This window comes from Lissotriton vulgaris, chromosome 7, assembly GCF_964263255.1.
Source record: "Lissotriton vulgaris chromosome 7, aLisVul1.2, whole genome shotgun sequence".
NCBI lineage: Eukaryota > Metazoa > Chordata > Amphibia > Caudata > Salamandridae > Lissotriton > Lissotriton vulgaris.
In genome coordinates, this window is record NC_141695.1 from 1292617851 (window position 1) to 1292641020 (window position 23170).

A 23170-nucleotide genomic window follows, 5' to 3' on the forward strand; every position below is an offset into this window, starting at 1 on the left:
TGACAGGGCAGGAAGCTATCAACAGAGGGCTGTCAGGGTAGAGCAGGGGCATGCAGATGCTGAAAGAAGGGCAAGAGAAACAATCTGACCATAATGTGCAGGCTGGCAAGGGCAGGGTCACCACAATAGACCATAGAAGTCAGGAAGGGGGGGCAGAAGCATACATAAGGAGAAAGGAGGACAGGGTCTAGGGTAGCTAGCTGATCACGTATGGCAGGCCGGCATGGGCAGCAAGAGCCTCGGGTAGGGCCACTCACATGATAACAGAGGTTAGGGGACAGGGACAGAAAGCTGACAATGGAAGGCAGGCGAGAGGGCCCGGGTCATGCAGATGGTGAACAGAGGACCGACTGAATGGAGGCAAGGGCAGGAAGCTGATCACGGAGGGCAGGAGTTGGGGCAGTGGCACAGAGATGTAGAACAGAGGGCAAGAGGAAGGGGTACAGGGTCAGCAAGCTGACCTCAGAGGGCAGACTACAGTGGATTGGCCACCAGCAGAGATTGGCCTTTGGCAACACTCTGTTGCGAATGGCTGAAGGCTTTACGCAGTGGCAGTGTTGGCAGAATGGGTTAAAAAAACTCTATAAATGCATGAAAAAAACAAAAGTTAAATAAACATTATTGTCAGGTATGGTAATATCATCTTCCCTTGGTATACACCTGTTACAACGCAACTTTTACAACTACCTACCATTACAACGCAACTTTTACAACGCATACCATTACAACGCATTGCGCTGGGGGGCGCTCTAGGATAGGGAATAGGTTTAATTTACTATCCAACACCTTCCCTAGTGTCCACGGGGACTGGAGTTGGAATAGTAAATTATACTTACCACTATCCAGCACCTCTAAGCGCTATGCGTTGTAATGGTATGCGCTGTAATGGTCGCGTTGTAATGGTAGGTAGTTGTAATGGTATGCGTTGTAACATCATACATCCCTTCCCTTACATTACAAAAACCATAGAAATTCACTGAAACAAAAACAAAGGTTAAGTTGTGTTATAGTTGGGTATGGTAAAATGATCTTAGCTTATGAATAAAAAAAAACTAGAAATTCACTAGAAACACAAAGGTTATGCAGCCTCCGGGGTGAGACTGGGACGAGTGCATGTTACTTGAAGTCCTTGTGTGCGGCGGTATCCACGGGTCGTGGGCTGGGGCTGCTGCAATGGTATGTGGTTCATTCCCTCCCCTATGCCCCTCCGATCCCCTCAGTGGGGTTCCTCCTCCCCTTCTTTCTGCCATTCTCCTGTGCCCATCCCTACCACCCACAGTGGTTTCGGGAGTGTGGATGTTCAGGTCTCTATCGATAGAAGCAGTGACGTAATGAAACTTGAGGGGGCCATGCTGCAAAGTGTATAGAGGGTTCCCCTTTCTGACTTACTCGGGAGCTCTCAGGCAAGGGCACTTTGCTGAGGTGGCCCATGGAGCTCAGCCCCCTGCACTGCGGGGCTTTGGTTATGCCACTGGATGGAAGATTGTTTCTGTGCTCACCCACTGTTGCTGCTTGCTTTTCGTTAAGTTACTGTTTATGTTTAATGGTGCTAATGCAAATATTGGGCCTCATTTATGAAAAGTGTTGTATCGCTGCTGTAAAACAACGATGCAAACACAACAGGTGAAGGACCGAATGTGGATCAATGTCACACACTCACCCCAGTCCAAAGATCTGGGCCCAAATCCATCGTTTTTTTGCACTCCACACCACCCTGGGTTAGACAATGGCGATATGCAAATCAGCTCTGACCCTGTGCCCCATTGGAACAGTCCAGTCCGAACTACAAAAGCCATGTCCTTCCCAGAACGGAATCAAGCATCCGAGAACCGGACCGGTTTCGAGGTAACACCTCTCATCAGCCCGGCTAGCTTGACTCCAGTGGTGTGGAGTGCCTGGGACCCACGTCTGGGCATCCCCAGCGCACTTAGGGCGGAATATGCAAACACAACAGGTGATGGACCGAATGTGGATCAAGGTCACACACTCACCCCAGTCCAAAGATCTGGGCCCTAATCCATCGTTTTTTTGCACTCCACACCACCCTGGGTTAGACAATGGCGATATGCAAATCAGCTCTGACCCTGTGCCCCATGGGAACAGTCCAGTCCGATGCAGCACTTTTGCGACACCAAGGAATGTGACGTAACTACTGTACAGCGCTCCTTGTCGCAAGGATTGACAGATGCGGCAGGAATCCTGACGTTATTGTCGACGCAATACCCAAGCATTGCTGGAGTTGTGTTGTAAGCATGACGCAACTCCAGCAATGCATGGGGAGGACTATACCTACTGCACTGCGTCACCCTTACAACTGCTGTGAGGCAGGCAGAAGGTTTTGACGCAGTAGCGTCCTAGAAACGGCGCAATGAAACCTGATAGATTTCCCTGCGCCACGTCTACGAGGCTTTCTTGCAGGGGAATGCAGGGGAATGCCCACCCTGCTTCCATTATCCCCGACCCAGGTATAATGTAGCGCAGGGGTTTACAAAGTGACGCATCGGCCTAGATGCATCCCTTTGTAAATGTGGCGCAACATAGCACATTATTTATGCCACCGCTGCATCACAAAAAGTGATGCAACAGCAGAGCAAAAGTGTTGCAAGGGGCTCATAAATAAGCCCCATTGTATCGTGTGCCATGGTAATGAGCTCTGTAACTGCCTTGGTATTGCAGTGAGAATTGAGTAATGAAATCTAATGCTCTATCAGACGTATGAGATATTGTATCGCTAATATCTGTAAATAATTGATATGATTGACACTAAGGGCCTAGGTAGTACAGAGGACTATGCAGAGCCTTACATAGCCACAACTTCTGAGAAGTCATTTTTAAGGTCGATGATAACATTCATAATAGAAATAATATTATATAACCTCCGTTAGCTATTTTTTCTTTCCATTTAATATTCGGTATAGTGATTCTTCGGTTTGTTTTTGTGATTTCTATCTAGCACTGAAAAATGTGATTCATTCCCGAAACGCATGGTGGCTGTTTTTCTGGGAAGTGAATCTTTCGAGGATGATGATGGCGGAAGGTGGCTGGCATCTCTGCAGCTCCAGCTCCTGCTCCTCGTTTGCCCTCTGAGGATGCCCCGTCCCTTTTGAACAGCGTGAACGGCTTGCCTTGTGCCTTGGTTTCGGGGGCCCATGTCCGGTCTTCTCTTTTTGGGACATTTTAAGTAATTGCAAGTACGGCAGGAGCAGCGCTGCCTATGCAGACGGGAGGAGCAAAGTGGAAGTTAGCAAAGGAAACGGAAACAAGCATTTACAATGCAATGGTTTTGCCTTTGTTAAAGTTAGAGCTATTGGCATTGCTCTTGACATTATTTTTATTTATGTTTTTTTTAACATAAATGGCATTGTCATTTACAATAGCAAATTCAACCACTCATCTAACCCATCTGAACACCCAGACACTGATCCACCCGCTCATCTATCTACGCATGCGCTTGCCAATCTCTTCATTCACCCACCCAGCTGCCCACTTGTCCATTCCGGTACCCACTCATCTATCAAAGCAGGCGCCCGCCGACCTCATCATACATCCGCTCCCTCGTCCCTCCCTCCAGCTGCCCACCTACTCATCCATCCACTCATCCTTCCACCTATTCATTCATCCGCTCACACATCCATCCGCCCACTCATCACCTACTCATCCATCCACTCATCCTTCCACCCACCCATCCGCCCGCTCATCCTCCCACCTACTCATCCATCCACTCATCCTTCCACCTACTCATCCATCCATCCACCCACTCATCCATCCGCTCATCCTTCCACCTACTCATCCATCCGCCCACACAGATCACCGCAGCAGGTGCATTAGCCAGCAGCATGTTCACCTACAAAGAGCCTCTTGTTGGGGAAGCGGCTAAGTGTGAGGTGTTGGCCCTAGCCGGGGGCGCTAGCCTAGTAAGAGGCACCTTCCGGGACTCTGGTTTCCAGGAGGGGACGGCCAGGTATTGTCCGTGGAACACAATACCTTTGTTTTCCTGGAGAGGGAACCTCCTGTAGGGCGGGTTCTTTCTATGCACTGGAGCTGAGGGGGGTGTGTTTGTTGGTGTGGGGTAGGGGGGTCGTTGGAGGGGGTCTGAGGCAACGGTAACCACTGTCATGTCACCCAGGGAGGGGCTGACCCTCATCCTCGCCTCCTGTCTGATTTTTTTATCGATCGCTTTTCACTTTCTTTATTGTGTCTCTATCTCTCTGGCGTCTTGACTCGCTTTCGCTAATACTGCTCTCTTCTCTGCCCAGCAGTCCTTCTCTCGGCCCCCACTTTTCGTTTTCCTCAATCTCTCCTTAGGCTAGCTACCTCCTTGCTTCATTCCACTCATGTTTCATCTTCTGCCCGCTTCTCATTCTTCCTCCCCCACCTCCAGTCCCTCTTTCCTCCCTCATTCCCTCTTCCGCCATCCCTTCCCGCCGCCCCTCGTTCCTGTCTTCTGCCCCTCACAAATCCCCCCAGTCCTTGTTTATGCGTGAGGTGAGGACCCCTTTAGAGGTGGTGAGCACGGCCGGACTGACTCACTGAGGGAAGGGGGGAGGGGGCAGTGCCACAAGATGACTTTTTCATACACCCCTCCAGGGGCGCGGCCTATGCAGAGTTGCCCAGGTGAGGCTGGTCAGGTACTACCTGATTGGGCATGTGCTGGTTGCAGGTGTACCCTGGCACGCCCCGAGGATCCAGGGAGGGCCCCCTCTCTTATAACGCCCCCCTCTCTTATAACGCCAGGCCAGCATCAGGAAACAAGCGGGAGGGGGCGGGAGGGGGCGGGAAAGGGGGAGGAGAGACGCAGAGCAGTAAAATACGCCACCAGCATGTCACAAAAAGTGATGTACGTGTGGCGCAGGGAGCTAGTACATCCGCCCCTGTTGTGTCTAAATATACCTACATTACCCCACGATGGGAAATCGCCGTGTTCACTGTTAAAGCTTTCTAAACCTTTAAAACAAGGAGACAGCTTTACTCTGTAGTACCGTGTTGTCCAGTATGGTCTGCACTAGGACGCTGCCTGCTCTGTCCTTGGTGCTGAATTTTATTTAATGAATATTTTGCTTGGGTTAGTCTTCGTTTCCCATACCAGTACCGACGTGGAGCTTTTCCTACCCAGTTCCTCTCTGCCCTCTTGTCTGGCCGAGGACAGAAGTCTGGCTGTAGGCCCGGCATGCAGCTTGCCTACACACCCAAGGAGGAAACACCAGGGCTGTAGGGTCTGGTCAGTGAGACCCAAGGTCCTGGCAGCTCCTCTGCCATCTGTTCGTTATGTTGGGTCTCATTGGCCAGATCAGACTGTCCATTATTTTACTATTTTGGCATTTTCCCGGCGGGCTGTAAGTCTACCGGCAGATAGAAATGCATGTGGGCACGGAGGATCATGCTGCTGTTACTGACTCATCCCCCGCCCACTGCGCTCCGCCACAGTACAGACACCGCACTAGAAGTCGAAGACGGACTGAATGGCGGCTCTTCCACGAACGAACCGGGACAGAGCTCAGCGGAGGCGTCCAGACCCTCGTGGGCATCTGTGCGGAGGCAGGCGGGCGGCGGGCCGCGCGGTCCAGAGAGGAGGGCCAGCTGGGTCCTCTGGCATGGAAGCGGGCATGGCGCACTTGGCCCCGCGCTGGAATATGCACTGTAGCGTTCCCTGCTCCTCGGTGAAATTCAAGTTCCCAGCGCAAAATCTTCAGCTTTTATCGCCAGCTGCGGCTTTAACTCGAGGCAAACATACAATGAAATTGTGCGCATTCTCAAAGTACGCACTGCCATTCAGACTTTTTGGCGAGCCACGCATTCTTGCGAGCCTTTTGTGGCCATTGATTCCTAGCATTAAAATCGAAAACAAGTCCCCGGCTTTCAAAGAAGAATCTTAAAATACCGCAGCTGGCATTGAACAGTCCCATCTCATCAACACAGCGGTCTAATGCAACATGATGACTTCGAGTATCCCTACCGCCCCCTCCTGCCTCCTCCCACCCGAGCACACAAAAGCCCCTAATCAAGCTACTGGATCGGAGAACAGTTTAGAAGAACACTCCACAAAGACTCTATTAATGAGCGGGAGGGCGGGAGGGGGCGGGAAAGGGGGAGGAGAGACGCAGAAGACGGCCGGAGCAGGAAGGCGGGTGCCGGCAATGCCGGACCAGAATCGGGGGCGTTCCCGGCTTTCGGCTGACGTCGCGTGACGTCGCCAAAAGCCAAAGAATCTCGGGAACGCCCCGTGTCTGGTCCGGCATTGACGGACAGGCCCGTCTTCCAATGGCTAGTCTCCATTTATGGAGCTAGCCAATGAAAGACGGAGGCCGTTCCTGTCTCCCATATAGATCTCAAGAGGTTTTTGCCTGCGCAAAAAAGATGCGCAGAGCGCATCTTTTTCGCGAGGCAAAACCTAAAAAGCACATAGAGAAAACTTTCGTCTTTAGTGCGCTCCTTAACTCTTCCACGGAGCGTTCCTCTCTCCTCCTTTTTCTTTCCTTGTGTGCAGAGGAAAAGTGCCTCGTTTTTTTTTACGAAGGATATCAGCCAAGTTACCAACCTACCTGCACAAAACATGTGACCCGAATCTGCGGTCCATTCGACTACACGGCTGACATCACGCATCCGGGGCAGAAGAACTCCACTACGGCTGCTCGGGTTCTTTTTTGAGCACAAAGTTAAAAAGTTAAAACATACTTAACTCTGGTCGGGGGTTCCAGCAACTGCCACTCACCTCCACCTCCTGAGGCAGTTCCCTGACCCCGCAGCACCCTTGCTGTCCTCCGCCACTGCCTGGAACATCGCGGCCGCCGAGTGAGGAGAGCTTGGTGGGCCAAGCAGAACTACCACTCCCAGCATCCCTTGCTTCCTGGACGGACGCTGACCCACGCATCACTCTGCCGCGCCCAGAGGCGCTTAAGAGAGAGGCGCGCCTTCGGCTAAGCGGGAATCAACTCTGGTCGGGGGTTCCAGCAACTGCCACTCACCTCCACCTCCTGAGGCAGTTCCCTGACCCCGCAGTACCCTTGCTGTCCTCCACCGCCGCCTGGAACATCGCGGTCGCTGAGTGAGGAGAGCTTGGTGGGCCAAGCAGAACTACCACTCTCAGCGTCCCTTGCTTCCTGGACGGACGCTGACCCACGCATCACTCTGCCGCGCCCGGGGGCGCTTAAGAGAGAGGCGCTCCTCCCGCACGCGGGACGCGCGCGGGCGGCGCCGGGCAGAGCCCGGGCAGAGGGCGGGCCGTCTGTGGCCGTCTGTGGACGGGACGGGCCACCCCCCTTGTCAGCGAGACATTGTCCAAGAAGGACCTGGCATCCATCCACAAGGTACTGTCATCTGCCTTTTCCCTCACTTGTGCCTCTTGTTGCCAGTTGTTAAGCAGGGTGCCCTCCTCTAGAGTGGGAGTGATATTCTACCTCTACTCTGGTCTAATTGTTCCCTTCGCATTTCTCTTCATTCTTTACTGTTCATTAACGAGGCAATCTACAGTAAATATGAGTATCCAGGGTAAGAAAGCTAAATCATCCGCTTCACGTCCAAACACAAGACTTCAGGCTACAATGCTGCAGTCCCTTCCAACACTGACGGCAATTGATAAAATGTTAAAGCAGACTATAGGGGTGGTTGCCAACGTAATTGAAGATACTGAAAGAAGATTATCCCTCCCACCCACAATAAGTCCCACAAACCAAGGCATAGATTGCTCAGCCATTGCCATGGACCCCACGATCCTGGATTCTTACCTAACATCTACCTTTGCCGACCTCCCCTGTGCACAGGTTCCGATAGAGACTCCAGCAGTGGATGACTCATCTTTAGCTCTAGTTGAGTCCTCCACCAACAATGACGATCAGCCCTGCATCCTGCCTTCTTCCCCCCCTGTGGTTAAACCAAAAACCGGCAGAGTGGCCTCTAAGACAAAAAAGGATAGTCCCACTAAGAATGTAACTACGAAGAAACAGTCCAATCATAATTTGGTAACCCCATTTGATCATCCCCGGCACCCACCTACAGGGATATCTTGTTGGGTTACCAATATGGTGACAGATCTCCAGAATAGTTTAGAGCAAACAATTGCATCCCATATTAAACCTCTGTCTCTAAACTAGATAGGCTATCATCCATGCTAAACAGCAAGTCTATGGGGACAATTAAACAACATAACTCCCAAGGCAACCCGTTACCCACTGCTCCAGATGGTGTCTCTGTAAAGGTACCCTGTCCTGAGGTAGCTAAACCCACTGCTCCAGCAGTTTTAAATAGAAAACCAGGTCCGGCAACTATTGCTGTTAAATCTCCAAATTTCGTACCACCTCCTATACCTGTAGTCAAACCATCAGGTTCTAATACTTCTCTCGCTGTGGGCCAGACTGCTAAATCCAGTCAGCATCCCAAGGAGGGTAAAAACATGGCACAAAAAAAAAGCAACATCAACACCAAGAACTCTCCCATCTAAAGCAACCTCCAAACTTTTGCCAACAATAAATCTGCCTCCAGAAGCCCAACCATATGTAGTGGCCCTAGTGGGAGTTCCACCCCGTAGTAAGGGGAAGAGAGAGCAGGAGGTTGAGCTACATAATAAGTGTATATAGTGGCTAAGCTTGAATAGACCCTTACCCCCCAATATATCAGGCCACATACTGGCAGTGAGAAGAGTAGAATGGATTGGGAGGGGCCCTAAAACAGTGGCAGGGGATGTTATCACAATCAATTTTAGGGACTCCTCAGCTGTTGACCACATTTGCAGAACCTCTTCTTATAGAGAGTCGCAAATATTCCCTATGCATTTGTCCTATTTCTATCCTATCCCGAACCACAAACCGCCCCAAAATAGGAGACCACAGAACATCAGGAATCCTGTCTTCCATCCGAACGGGAATCACTTCTGGCAGCCTTTTGGGGAGGGTTTCCTACCACATGCCCCGCTCTATCCGATAGAACCCCATTGGAATAGGTTTAGCGTTCTCGAGGAGGTGGATTGACTCACGCAGCCATGCACACCCCCAAGAGAACACAAAGAAGGCAACCAAGAGGAAGGCGTTGCAATTCAGGAAAAGCCACTACCCTCTGATGGCTTTGTGACTCTCTCCCCTCAAGCTTCAATGAGGGAGGAGACAAAGGTTGATCAGAGACTGAATCAGGCACTACCAAGTGAACGAGGGGGAGAAAAGGATAAAGTAAAGGTCGGGGAAGGCAGTATAAAAATACTCTCGTGGAATGTCGCAGGCCTAAAAAGTAAGCTACTTATACCTGATTGGTCCTCCTTTATGTCCACTTATGATATCTGCCTAATGCAAGAAACCTGGACCCTTGAGACTAGTGAAAACCCTGGTTTTGCACCCTATGACATCCCTGCAGTCACAGGAGGGAAATGCCGCCCTTCGGGTGGCCTTGCCATATGGGTAGGTCTACACTTAGGTATGCAGGGTGTACAGGTAGACACCAACTCGCCTGATATCCAATTTGCTTTGCTAACATCTGTTGGCGGATCCACACTGGCTATTATTAACATCTATTCAAGGCCCACCATGAATGAAAAAGAATCAAGCACTATTCAAGCGCTCGATCATTTCCTTCAGTTACTTGACCCTGCAACCTCGATCATTCTAGGCGGTGATCTGAATTGCCAGTTCGAGCCACTGAGCAGATCTGAGTTGTGTGAGGAGGATGAGGTTGACTTGCTTTGGCAAATTTCCGCCACAAAAATAGCCCCAGTAAAGGCCTGGACACCGTTAGTCTTACAAATTAACGCCCTGACCCTTGCAATGTCTTTGCGGGCATGCAATGGAAGGGGCAACAATAAAAATTCCGGCCTGCCCACATATAACAGGACAAATAGAACTTCCACTATTGATTATCTTATGATGGAGGCTAAAGACTGGGGCAAATTTAAAGACTTTGAAGTTGTCCCAAGGCATGATAGTGACCACAATGCCTTGGTACTATCTCTTCAACCTGGTGCATTTGGATTGACTAATCCTGCCTCTAACTCCACCCTGGTACCCCCACCATATATTATATCTAATAATAGGAGAAGAGTCAAATGGCCTTCTTGCCTAGACTCTCCTACCCAACTTGCCCAAATCTATCAGTTAGCTGTCCCATTAATAAGTGATATGGGGAATTCCACCTCCCATGGGCAGACTATAGAAATCCACAAAAAGTTAGTTGAGAGTCTTGGGGAAGTATTTTATCCGGTTAGCGGGACTAAGTTGCGCCGAAATAAAACACACCCCTGGCACAACCATACATGCAAAAACCTTAAGAAAGACCTACTTAAGGCTATTAAATCTAAGGATGTCCCTAAAATTAGAACAACCAGATTGTTGTACAAGAAGGCGCTCACTAGAGCAAAGAGTGAGTGGGAGGAATCTAGGTGGGAAGAGTTGAGACAGGCACTGCTTCTAAAAGATTCCAAGACTTTTTGGCTAATTGTCACTTCTTCAGTGATAGGTGAGAGAGACACTGGGGTCTCGAACATCGCTCCTATAGTGTGGGAGGCTCACTTTAAGTCACTCTACACAAGCCCTGAGTTGGAGGATATTGGGTGGCTGCTCCAGGGGGAGATTCCAGAACTGGCTCTGGCTACACGGGATGATGTGCCTCGGGACCTCCGGCATGAGAGTCGACTGCCGGGGGCCCCGGAGACTGGGAGTTTGGTCCTTTGTACCCGCACGGCTCGGGACCCCTTGCATGAGTGCCGATTGCTGGGGGCCCGGTCACTGGGTCTTTTCCTTGCCAGAATCTTAGTTCTGATCGTGCCTCCGAGACCTCGCCTGCCCCAGACCCACCGCATGAGAGTCGACTGCCGGGGGCCTGGGGATCCGGGGTCTCAAACTCCTGTACCTGTACACCCCGGGACCCCCTGCACGAGTGTTGACTGCAGGGGGCTCTGGGTTTAGGGACTTCCCTTTGTAGAACCCATGGCTCCAATCGAGCTTCCGAGCCCCCTATGGCCCCAGACCCCCCGCATGAGTGCAGACTGCCGGAGGCCCTGGACCCTGGACTCGGACCCTGTCCTGCAATAGTGGAAAAAGGTGCCCCTACTGGAGCCCCCACTTACTGTTCAGATAACATCACACACAGGGAAGTTGAACTGGCAATTGAGAAATTGCTCCCGAATAAGGCCCCGGGCCTGGATAAGCTCCCTGGAGATCTTTTTAGATCTCAGCCAAAGATCTGGGCCCCATGCTTGTTGGTTCTGTTTAATGCTGTCCTACGGGGCTCCCCAGTCCCTGAGACCTGGCTAGGGGCTGAGATTGTTCCAATTTTTAAAAAGGGTTGTCCGCTTGCTCCATCAAATTATAGACCAATTAGTCTACTCGATACTACTCAGAAATTGATGGGCCGAATTCTGCTGGAGAGGCTATTGGGCTGGATGGAGGAAAACAAAATTTTGACCACCCTCCAAGCCAGTTTTAGATCAGGGGTCTCGACCTTGGACCAGATCTTTCGACTCCAGGTCCTATACTGGAAAACTGCAAGAGTAGAGGGTGACAGCCTCTACCTTGTTTTTGTGGACCTGCGGGCCGCATTCGATCTGGTCCCGAGGGAAAGGCTCTGGACGGTGCTGGAGGAACTTGGTCTCCCTCCTTACTTACTAGACTCTATAACCCGGCTCCACACTGGGAATTATGCCCAGGTGAGATGTGGGAAGAATGGGGAATTATCTGATCGTTTCCCTGTCACACGAGGAGTACGCCAGGGCTGCGTACTAGCCCCTACCCTCTTTAGCTTATATGTCAATGGCCTGATAGACAGACTTAATTGTGTCAAGGACAATGATGCACCACGCCTGGTCACTGGCAGGGTGCCCGCTCTGATGTTTGCGGACGACACTTTGCTGTTGTCGCGGACATCATCGGGCATTCAGCGGGTTTTGGATGGGTTTGTTTCTTTTTGCGCCTCGCGGGGTTTGGAGATCAACTTGGAGAAAACCAAGTTTATGATCTTCAATCCCCCGAGGCACACCCGCCCCAACCCCACATTGAACGGAACCCCCCTTGAGAGAGTCAAGACCTTCACATACTTGGGAGTGACTCTGACAGAACAATTCACATGGGACCAGCAAGTCTCTAAATCCTCCCTTAGACTTGCACAGATAATGGGTGGCATAGGCAGATTTAGCAGCGCCTTATCCTTTAAACCGGTTACCCCTGCCCTAGAGATATATAAAACACAGGTCAGGTCTGCAGCCTTATAGGCTGCTGAACTCTGGGGACACACCAACACATGTAACCTAACTAAAGTGGAACATTCCTTCATGCGGCATTTGTTTGATCTCCCGCAAAGTACGCCTCTGCTCCCATTACGCTTGGACCTGGGCCTGGAACCTATTACTGAGCTGGCGGCAGCCCGACCTCTGCTCTATTGGAGAAGGCTCTGGTCTGTCCCGGAGCTGGAACCGTTTAGAGCAGAATTCAAAACCATTTGGGGACTGTTAAAGACCAAGAACATACCATGGCTGACACATGTTAAGTCTCTTTTATCAAATCGGCCTTCCCCAACTTTGGGATACACCGGAGGATAGCTGTTTGAGGATCCAAAGGACTGTCCTGGTGGCAGCTGTAAAAGCGCACAACCTCAAATTGCTACATTGCTCAAATTCCCTGGGCAGACTGTCCAATGAGTTCCTCACAACCAAAGTTGAATTCAGGATGGAGGCGTTCCTGGACCAGGTGCAACCTCCACTGGCAAGAAAGCTATACATTCAACTGAGACACGACTCTCTACCAGTCGGGGAATTCACTTCAAGATGGGCAAAAGCGACGAAGGCTAACTGCCCTGCCTGCAATCATGCCAGGGAAGACATTATACATATCCTCTTTTTCTGCCCAGCATATGGTGAAATTCGGAAGTGCTGGATCATCCCACTTTGCAAAAACGTGGGCTTTAGGCACTGTGCTCTTGCCTGTAGAGTCTTAACCTATGACACTACCCCTCCCATTGTCTTTGCTGTTTCCCGGTTTCTTGTCGGTATGTGGAGAAGATCCGCAATAATCCATAAGGACTAATGGACCATTGCTTTCATTTTTAACTACTCCTTTGATATCTATTGTTTAATAACTTTTTAACTCGATGTATTTATATTTTAATACTGTGCTTGTATATATTTTATTGCACTTTTATGGTCTTTGACCGAAATAAAGTTATCAAAGTGAAGTGAATCTTTGAAGATAAAAACAATTGAATTACATTATTATAATCTCATAGGGGCCTCCATATCCTTTAACTGTGGGCCAGAGAGTAAGGTTCACAGGAGCACACATACACACATGTTCTAATTCACAACTGTATATAGGTACAAAAAGATCCATATGCATACCTTTTTATTTTATTTTTTTATTTTGGCGTAGCACAAAATATAAATGCTCTACTATATCTGAGATAAAAACTGAAAATCACAATGTGATCAATTTATTTATAGTGATTTTAATAAAAAATATACATATATCATTCACATAGTTTCTGGGAAATAGAACAAAAGGAGCAGGTTTATAAAATTCCTCATTATCATGTGCCTCACTAGACTTTGTCTGAGGTCATGGTGTCTGACTACAGTTTTCTTTTTTATTTATTGTGGTCCATTAATATTTATTGCACTCTATACAACATGCTTTTCCAAATGTTAATCGAGCTACCAGTAGCTTGTGGCCTGGAGTTCCTAAGTATTCCAATTTGCTGCACTTAAAACACTGTGAGCCCAGTTCTGGCAGGCTGGGCTGAGGATTAAGGAGCGGAATTTCTCCCATTCTCTTGTTAAATAAACAAGGGTGCCGCTGCTCCCGCTTTAGGCGCCTGAAAACAAATTGTTCATTTGACATTGATTGTAAACCTCTCTGAAACCACCCTGAAAAAGCACATTAGTTCAAAGACTTCAGAGTCATTGAGAGCATCACTAGATTTACATTTTTCTTCTTTGTCTTTCTTTCCCATTTGTGTTTTTTTCTTTTCCATTCTTTCTCTTCCTTTCTTTTTTCTCTTTCTTCCTTCCCTTTTCTTTTTCTTACACTTTCCTTCTTTTTCATCTCTTTCCCTTTATCTTCGCTTCTTTGTTCCTTTCTTGCTTTCTCGTGTTCTTTCTGTGCTACTCTCTGTTCAGTATTCCTTCATTCAGTTCAATCACTTCTTTCCTGTCCTTGTCTCCTTCTTTCTGTCCTCTCATTCTTGCCTTCTTTCACTCTTCCTTATTTCCTTTTTTTGGTTTTGTCTCACCTTCTTTCCTGTCCTTTCTCTTCTTTGGGCCATCTTTCCCACTGCTTAATTTCTTCTTCCCATCTTTCTCTTCTGCCCCTTTCCTTTGTTTCTTCTTTTCTTTCACTGCCTTCTCCATTCCTTCCTTCTCTCCTTCATTCATCCTTTCCTTCTTTCTATCATTTCTTTCTCCCTCTGCCTTTTCTTTTTCCTTCCAGCGTTCCTTCTTTCCTTCCATTGCTCCTTCCTCTGCTGCCTTTCTTTCCTTAAACTCCTTTCCTGCTTGCTTCCTCTCCTTCTTCCTTTCTTTTCCGTATATGCATCTATCTACTATTGTCCACATATGATGCAGTAGCTCAGGATGGCTTTTATTTTTTTAATAAAAAGCTTGCATGATTAAAAAGGTTTCAGAATCCTGAAAAAATGCTAATTTTAAACCCTTGCAACCAATTTGAACATTCTTTAAAGTTAACAAATATTAGTAACCAGGAATACAGCATTACAAGGAATAGGCTTCCTGATAACTAAATATATATAGCTCATTGCATATGATTGTACATTTATCAATATATTTGCATACATTTGCGGAGTGGTGTTTTTCGAACACTGCATTTTCAGGGCGCGGACCACCACGCTGGGGCGTGTTGAAGCCACTCAGGCCGTGCCTGGTCCGCGCTCATTCAGTCATACAGGAACTGCTGACCTCAATTCCTGTTGACGTCATTAGTTCGTGGCTTCTCAAAAACTCTTCATAGGACGGTACTAACTCCAGGGTCTGCTGAATTCGGAGGGGCGGTCTGATAAATCACCACGTTCTGTAGGAGGCAAAGACAGGTGGGTATTAGAAAAGAATAATTCAAACCAAAACTGTATCAAAGTGCATGAGTGCGAGAGTCATTGAAAATGAGTAGAGGATAAAGTGCGCTTGTGTCAGTGACCGTCTGGAGAGGAACAGGCTGAATATAGGAAATGGAGGTGCACGCTGAGGGGAGGCAGTCACTGCATAAGTAATGGTGTCTCTAAAAAATTGTGTTTCAGGGGGGGCGTGGCTTGGACGCTGGTGAAATGGCGGCGTAGTTTTTGACCTCCTCCAAGCGGCTACGATCTCGCGCTGCTAAGAGCTGCCTTTCCAGTCCCGTTCCGAATTCGAATGGATATACAAATGTCGGAACTTCATTCCGACTGGCCCTGAAAGTCTGGACACAATCCGATCACGGAAAACGGAGAAAATCACCCTCTATCCCTGACCGCTGGTTCTCCGGACTCGACCGGAGCCGTAACCCGGCTAAGCCTGCGAGACCCCTCGGAGCGCCACGGAGACCCTGCATGCTTTGTTGATGTGAGACACCGGGTTCACACGGCGATGTCTCCACTTCGATTCCGTCAGACAGAGGACTCGTGAGTACAGGATGCCTGAGGAATACTTGAGGAAAGTAGTTTAATTAAAAGTAAAAACGGCGCGAAAGCACTCCTCAAAATGGCGGCTTGCCGATGCTCATAAATGCGCACACGAACACCCAGCGGCCCCGCTACCATGATCCACGCTTTTAAACAGACTTGCAGGCTGCGATACAATGCTCCCTACTGTGTAATTTCAGCAATTTTTAAATGGGGCTCTGAATTGGATGTACGATGCCAGCGAGGGAGTGCCAGACCAATGCATGCTATCTAACGTTTTTACGCCAATGAGTGGCTGGGTCCTATTTGCCTACAGATAGTGAGAACTGAGAACTGAGTTGGCGGCTTGAAGTGGCGACTCCCCAGCGCGCCTGACGTCTCGCTGACATCGTAACTGGGTCATCCTGCTGCTAGATCACCCTGCTGCTCTGTTCAGTGTCTGGGTCTGTACCTATGTGTTTGGCTGTGAGGAGTGGTGCAAAGCGCCTAAAATGTCTCATACATCGCATCTGTACAGTAAAGCTGCGAGTAACATGCGATAGAGGGCAGGAACTAATTGCACTGCGGACAGTCATAAAAATGATTTAGGTGCTTGTCAACTGCTGTATTCACCCCCAGTGCCTGCCCTGTGCTTGCTGTGTTTGATGTCGGAGCAGACTTAAAATCATTAAAAATCAGGTGAACTGGGAGCATCTACATGTGGACAAACCTACAACATGGTGTGCTATACTGACTGATCCCTTACCATAACTTAATATAATCAGTAGTTACAAGGAGTGATATTAACATTGTAAAGTGGTGACACCTACTGACGAGTGTTTATGGAAGGGAATGCAGCTTATAGGTTATTACTATTATTGCATACATCACTTCCTATTGAATAAAGTACTTTAGCTAAGGGAGAAGTGTCTAATCAGTTGGCCTGCATTGTCACAACATAGATTGGTCTCAGCGTTGTACGCCTGAGGGGCATCAAGGTATTTTCACAACCCATTGCCACACACGACTAAAGAATGGGAGACAAGGATAATGGTGCAGCTTCTAAACGCCTGAAATCTAACCCACCGACACCGGTCAAAGGGAACAAATTAATGGCGGAAGCCATGGAAACAATTTTGAGCAGGCTAGAAGAAGTTAGAGACTTGGCCAAATCCACCAAAGATGAGGTTGTTGCTGTTCGCCAGGATATCAAAGACATCAATTCAAGACTAACGGAGTCCAAGAGCAGGATAAGCAAATTAGAAGACTTTGAAAATAAAGCATGTGGAGCTATCAAGAACCTCTCCTTATGTTCCGACCATCTCGTGAGGAAAGTTGCGGATTTGGAAGACAGAAACAGAAGGGGGAACCTAAGAATTTTTGGTATGCCGGAAAAATCAGAGGAATCCCATGACTCATGCATACCCTTCCTCGAGGAGTGGTTCACGCAGGCCACAAATCTAACCTTCACTCAGCCACTGGAGTTCGATAGAGCACATAGAGTACCGGGACGAATTTCTAAGGATCAGAAAGGCCCAAGAGCGATTGTGTGCAAACCACTTAAGTACCAGCATGCAGAGCAGATACTTACTTTCGCTCGCAAACATAACCATGTGCTATGGAAAGGTCACAAAATCTTCATCTCACAAGACTTCAGTAAGGAAACTATGGAAATTAGGAAAACCTTCCTTGCATTGAGGCCCCAACTGAAGTCACTTGGTCACATGTATGGCTTTATTGGTCCGACAAAGTTTAGAGTAACTATAAAAGGTGTAACTCATGTGTTCTCGGATCCGCGAAAATTGAGACAGCTCCTGTTCGATCACGGAGATGGCTCAATGGAAGTCTCTCCTTCAGCTCAGCAAGGAGCCTCTCCATCTGGCCTAGGATAAGCTTTGGTTTGGGGATTTGGTACTATTACTCTCATGTTCCTATTACTCTCATGTTCCTGAATCCTCGTAGAAGTGCCTATCTGACCTGGAACCGACATGAGGGTCTCTTGCCCTGATTTTGTTACAAGGTTGATGACCACGACTGGATTTGGACGGTGTCCGATTAGGGCCCACTCACCTGGGGCTGGTTTTGGTCGGTCTCGGCCTGTTCTTCTGATTGAAACGGTGCTCTTCTGTGTACCTTTGGACTCTCTGCCAGAGATCCTCTGGTCTCTTGAATCCTTAACTCAAAAGCTGTATCATAAAAGTTATATCTATGCTACCATGATATTGCTCGTATCCCTCTTGGGCCTCACCTAGGTGCTATGTTGTGATGTTGTTTTGTAGCACTCCTGCTTGCTGTTAAGTGCACCCACGATTATTCCTCGACAATTACTGTTGTGCTTGGTTCACGATACTGAAGTCAAAGCAGTGACTTCCTGTGTTCACTGTTATGGAACCATTGTTGTTTATTGTTGCCTACATACTTGGCTATTTTTCTCTAGATAGGGGTTGCAGCCCAAAAAATCAATAGTTATGAGTAAGCTGCTTGGAGGCGGCCTCGTGGTCGTCCTTCCCGAGTCGCCATGTTCTGTTGTTTCTACTACTGGGGAGGGAGGGGTGGGCTGGGGGTGAGGGAGGAGGGTGGAGGGGGGTTGGTAGGGAGGAGGGGGGGATTGTTTTCACATTTTGCATATTGTTTTGTTTAGTTTTGCCCATCTTGCATCCTAACTTGCATCCATTGTACCACATTACTTTCCGAAGCTTATACTCTGTCCTTCTATTTCCTGCATATTGTACTAGCCCTGCATTCTACGTGAGAAATGGCACTGCTGGTTTTGTCAAGGGTATGAGACTCTTTTCACGACCCAATACTTATGCACACACATGTGTTGTGAGGCGATATCACTGGTTGTATAATTGATGGCTCCTGTTATAGATACTCCAATAGGGACAACAACTATAGCTAACCTTAAAATATTATCGTTGAACGTGAAAGGCCTTAACCAGCCGGTTAAACGCCAGAAGATACTTGACTATCTACGCAGGCAGCGTGGAGATATAGCCTTACTGCAGGAAACAAAACTAGAAGCGAAGCACTTCCACACACTGCGCAATAAATACTATACCGAAGTGATAGGCTCTGAGGCATTCTCAAAAAAGAATGGGGTGGTGATGCTAGTGGCCAAGAATGCAAATGTGGAGGTAATCTCTAGTACAACAGACACAAAAGGTAGATGGGTATCAGCGAAACTACTCAAAGATGACACTGAATTCTTTATCACGACTATCTATGCCCCAAATGCACACGATCCGTCTTTCTGGGTAGGCCTAACGAAGCAGATCATTTCCATCCCCGACACAGCAGTCCATATTTTGGCGGGCGACTTCAATCTCCCATACGACCCTATACTAGATAGAGACTCTAAATGCGTCTTTCGCCCAGGCAGAGCCCATAAGGCGTTCATGAAAATATGCAATAGATTTCATATGGTAGACACGTGGCGCTTGCTGCATCCTGATGGTAGAGACTACTCCTTCTACTCCCCACCACATGACTAGTTTTCGAGAATCGACTACATACTCATATCTAAAAACGCGGTGGCAAGAGTTGAGGACGCGGACATTGCTCCCAGGTTAGTCTCTGATCATTCCTGCGTCTCCCTCACACTAACTAATATTAAACCAACTACCCGTCAGTCTGTGTGGTGATTCAATGATACTATTATTAATGACACGAAACACAAAGAAACCCTTGACGCTGCCATTAAAGATTTCTTACTGTTAAACAAGAGAGGGGACACCTCAGACACCATCCGGTGGGAGGCACTGAAATCCACTATAAGGGGACTTATTATAAAAATATCCTCTGCAATTAATAAGAACCGCACTGCAGCCTTGTTGAAACTAGAGGAGGACATTTCAAAACTCCAGCGCACATACCTGAGGAGTAGAAACCCTGAAGTCCTAACTGAACTGTCCAATCAAAAATACGCTTATAATAAACTTATCAGTGAAAAGGCAGGAGTTTGGTTGGACAGGAGGAAGCGTTTCAAAATCTGTGACTCGAACAAAGCGGGGAAGGGGCTAGCGGCTTATCTTAAATTTAAAATTCAGAAGAACACCATTACTTCCTTACTCGATGGAAAGGGTACTCCTAACTCTGATCCCACTAAGATTGCGAATATCTTCAAAGACTTTTATGAGAAACTTTATGCTAAGAACGTGCACGTTGATAGTGAAAAAATGAAGAAATACCTCTCCAGTTGCACACTACCAACGCCTACGACCGCGGAAAGGGACCCCTTGAATGAACCGATCTCTGAATTGGAGGTTTTTAACGCGATCAAATCCCTCAAAAAGGGGAAAGCCCCTGGCCCTGACGGCTATACAGCACAGTTTTATAAGACCTTTGCCCATGTTCTTGCAACTCCTCTTTTAGAGGTTTTTCATGAAATTAGCACTACAGGAGAAGTTAAGGGAACTATGGCTGAGGCTGTAATTGCTGTAATACCCAAGGAAGGCAAAGACCACAAACTCCCCAAAAACTACAGGCCTATCTCACTGATAAATTTAGATTGTAAGCTCCTGGCTTCGATTTTAGCGAGACGCATCCAGAAGGTCCTGCCGTCCCTAATACATCCCTCGCAAGCGGGTTTCCTGAGGAACAGGCTCTCGAGCGATAACACAAGAATTCTGGCTCATGTTATTGAAAAAGCGAAATTCTTATCCACACCCACCATTGCAATTACACTAGACGCTGAGAAAGCGTTCGACAAAGTAGACTGGACTTATTTAAATGCTGTCCTACACAAATTCGACCTGGGTCTCCTATTCACTAAATTAGTCATGTCCCTCTATGCCTGTCCCTCTGCTAGAGTACGAGCTGGTGGCGCTTTTTCCTCCCCCTTTAATCTAGAGCAGGGCACTAGGCAGGGTTGTCCATTGTCCACGTCCTTATTCCTCCTGGCAATTGAGCTCTTTCTGTACTATATAAGGGAAAATCCTGGCATTGCTGGAATTCGGTTCGCTGGCTGCACAATTAAACTCACGGCCTATGCGGACGACGTGTTGGTCATGAGTGAAAAAGCTGATAAGGCTATCCCGGCGCTACTATCCACAATAGAAGAATTCTCAAGTGTATCTGGATACTCCTTGAACAAGGATAAAACTGAGGTGAAATCATTAAATAACCTATGTGATAAAAACATCCTGGGTGACTCCGGGCTTACCTGGCAGCCGCAGAGTTTTAAATATTTAGGATTGGAATTTGAAAAGGATTTGATATCCACCTTAAAAATTAATGAAGAGCTGCTTTATAAAAAAATACAAAAACTGTTAGATGGCTGGTCTCCAAAATTCCTCTCGTGGTGGGGTAGGGCGGAGACACTAAAAATGATGATCAGTCCCTTGGTAAATTACATGGCATGTATGCTCCCCATGACCTTCATGGAGGACTTTCTACATAAAGTTGACAAATCGCTCACGGATTTTCTGTGGAAAGGGAAAAAACCGAGAATTGCCATGAAGAAACTGCAACTTCCAAAGCTTAAGGGGGGTTTAGGCTTACCAAAATTCAGAAACTACCAAACCGCCTTTCTCTGTAAACAGGGAGCCTCCTGGTTTATCGAAGCCCCTATTTATACGCCCTTATGGATCGATATTGAGAAATCCATTATAGGCAAGGCCCCGCTCTCTGCTGTCCTAACAATGGACCTCTCACACCTTACGAATTCTAAATACATCATGCTCAATACCAAGAGAGCACTTTTGCGGATAGATCGCGTTCACAACACTGGTCTGCAAATCCACAATTCATCTTCTGCATCTTTATGGCGCAACCCGTCAATCAAAATCGGCGGATCTCCCATCATATGGGACCACTGGTCTGATAAAGGTATTAATGTGGTTGCTGATCTCCACGAAAATAATATGCCACTGCCATTCTCGACTCTGCAGGCTAGACACTCCCTACCACCGATTGACTTTTACGCTTTCCTGAAGCTAAAGTCAGCCATATCCACTAGAACATTCAAGCTAGTGACGCCTTGGCTAAAATCTATGCTCCCTCACTTTAACTCCTCTGGACATTTTGTCTCAAAAATATATAAACTACTTGCGCCAACACCCAACAAATCGATGAGGCGCAATGAGGTCAAATGGGAATCAGAACCAAATAACACTGGCATAAGTATAGACTGGGTCAGGATACATGCATCAGCACTCACACATGAGGTCTCGCCGATATTATCACAGACCAAGTATATGATTATTAACAGGGCATTCTGGACCCCACAGCGACTATTTAAGGTTGGCCTGCGAGATACACCGAATTGCTGGAACTGCTCCTCCGGCATTGGTGACCTTTCACACATGTTATTTGATTGCCCCACGCTTCACACCTTTTGGGCAAAAATCTTTGACTACATTGGGTACACGTTTGACATACACCCTGCAAGGGAATTCATCTACATTCTCCTAGGAGCCTTAGACCCATTATTAAAGCGGGACCATGACCGCCAGCTCCTGGATCTTCTGCTAACGTTAGCATGCAAGGTGGTCCTATGCAATTGGAAATCAACGGGTGAGGTCTTCTTCAATGCCTGGAGGGAATGGCTGTCCTGCATTAGGCGCACTGATAATCCCGCTCTACACTCATCACCATGGCAGGTTACCAACAAAAAATTATGGTCTTCCTTAGATCAGGCCTCCTTCACCTTCGACCCACCTTGAAGCACTAACTGATGAGGTCTATACTTAGTAAATTGTGGGGTGCACGCTGCATGAACTGTACTGGCTATACCCTGTGCCCATGGGCTTGACAATCTTAGATACACTGTGCAGGGACGACAAAGTATAAATGGTATTATATGGCTAGATTCGGATGGAGGGCTCTACGGAACTGTATACAACTGTAAGAATGCAATGTTGGTATTTTATTGTGTTTAGTCACTCATTCATTCATCTAATCTCTTTTACAGATCTGGACTGATGTTTAATTTCTTGTCTTCAATATACTTTATTTTCCTTTACTGTATGTATGTATTGTTTTATATGTAATGATCCATGTTTGATTGCGGCAATTTTACAATACGATTGTAATTCTACTGATGCCTCCTGGCCGTTATCATTTTTGTTATTACCTAATAAAAAAGATTTGAACACAAAAAAAAAATTGTGTTTCAAGCGACTTAATAGATGAAACCCACGATGTCTGTGGCTTATAACTGAACATACTGCAAAAGACTGTTTTTTATGGGGTTTTTGGGGGCATTCAGAAAACAAATGTTATTCATTGTGTCAACATTTCATCCTTGTACAGATTTCATTTTCTCAAATCTTCAAACTATATAGTCGCAAAATGTCACATTCGTGTGATAAATTCATTCTTTTAAAATGCATACATTTTCTTTGTTTGTCTTGTTAATCCACTTTTTTGAATTTAGGTGCTTCTGTGCCTTTCCAATTTAATGAGCGCGCAATTAACAAAGCAATTAAAAAAAAATCTGGTTCTCTCCACACTTCCCACACATGCAGAGCTTCCCAATAGCACTAGCATTCTTTCTGTGGCTAAATAATAAATATAAATAAAATAAATGTGTTTTGCTAATATTGACTCAATGGTTGACGAATGAAAAAAACATGTGGTCCCATGTGCCAGCGTTCTTACATCTGGGACATAGGTTTGA

The 23170-nt window shown here is 47.3% G+C and overlaps 1 protein-coding gene across 3 annotated transcripts in view; it reads right to left on the reverse strand.

The window, feature by feature from the left end:
- Positions 1-13943: 13943 nt before the first annotated feature.
- Positions 13944-23170, reverse strand: part of LOC147703522 (membrane-spanning 4-domains subfamily A member 4A-like) — a 381338-nt gene continuing 372111 nt past the window's right edge. For all 3 annotated transcript variants that reach the window (XM_086931886.1, XM_086931888.1, XM_086931887.1), the window contains one exon: positions 13944-14987. In XM_086931886.1, coding sequence (XP_086788012.1) covers positions 14922-14987 — 66 coding nt within the window. In that variant the 3' untranslated portion in view covers positions 13944-14921. The remainder of the gene's footprint in view (positions 14988-23170) is intronic.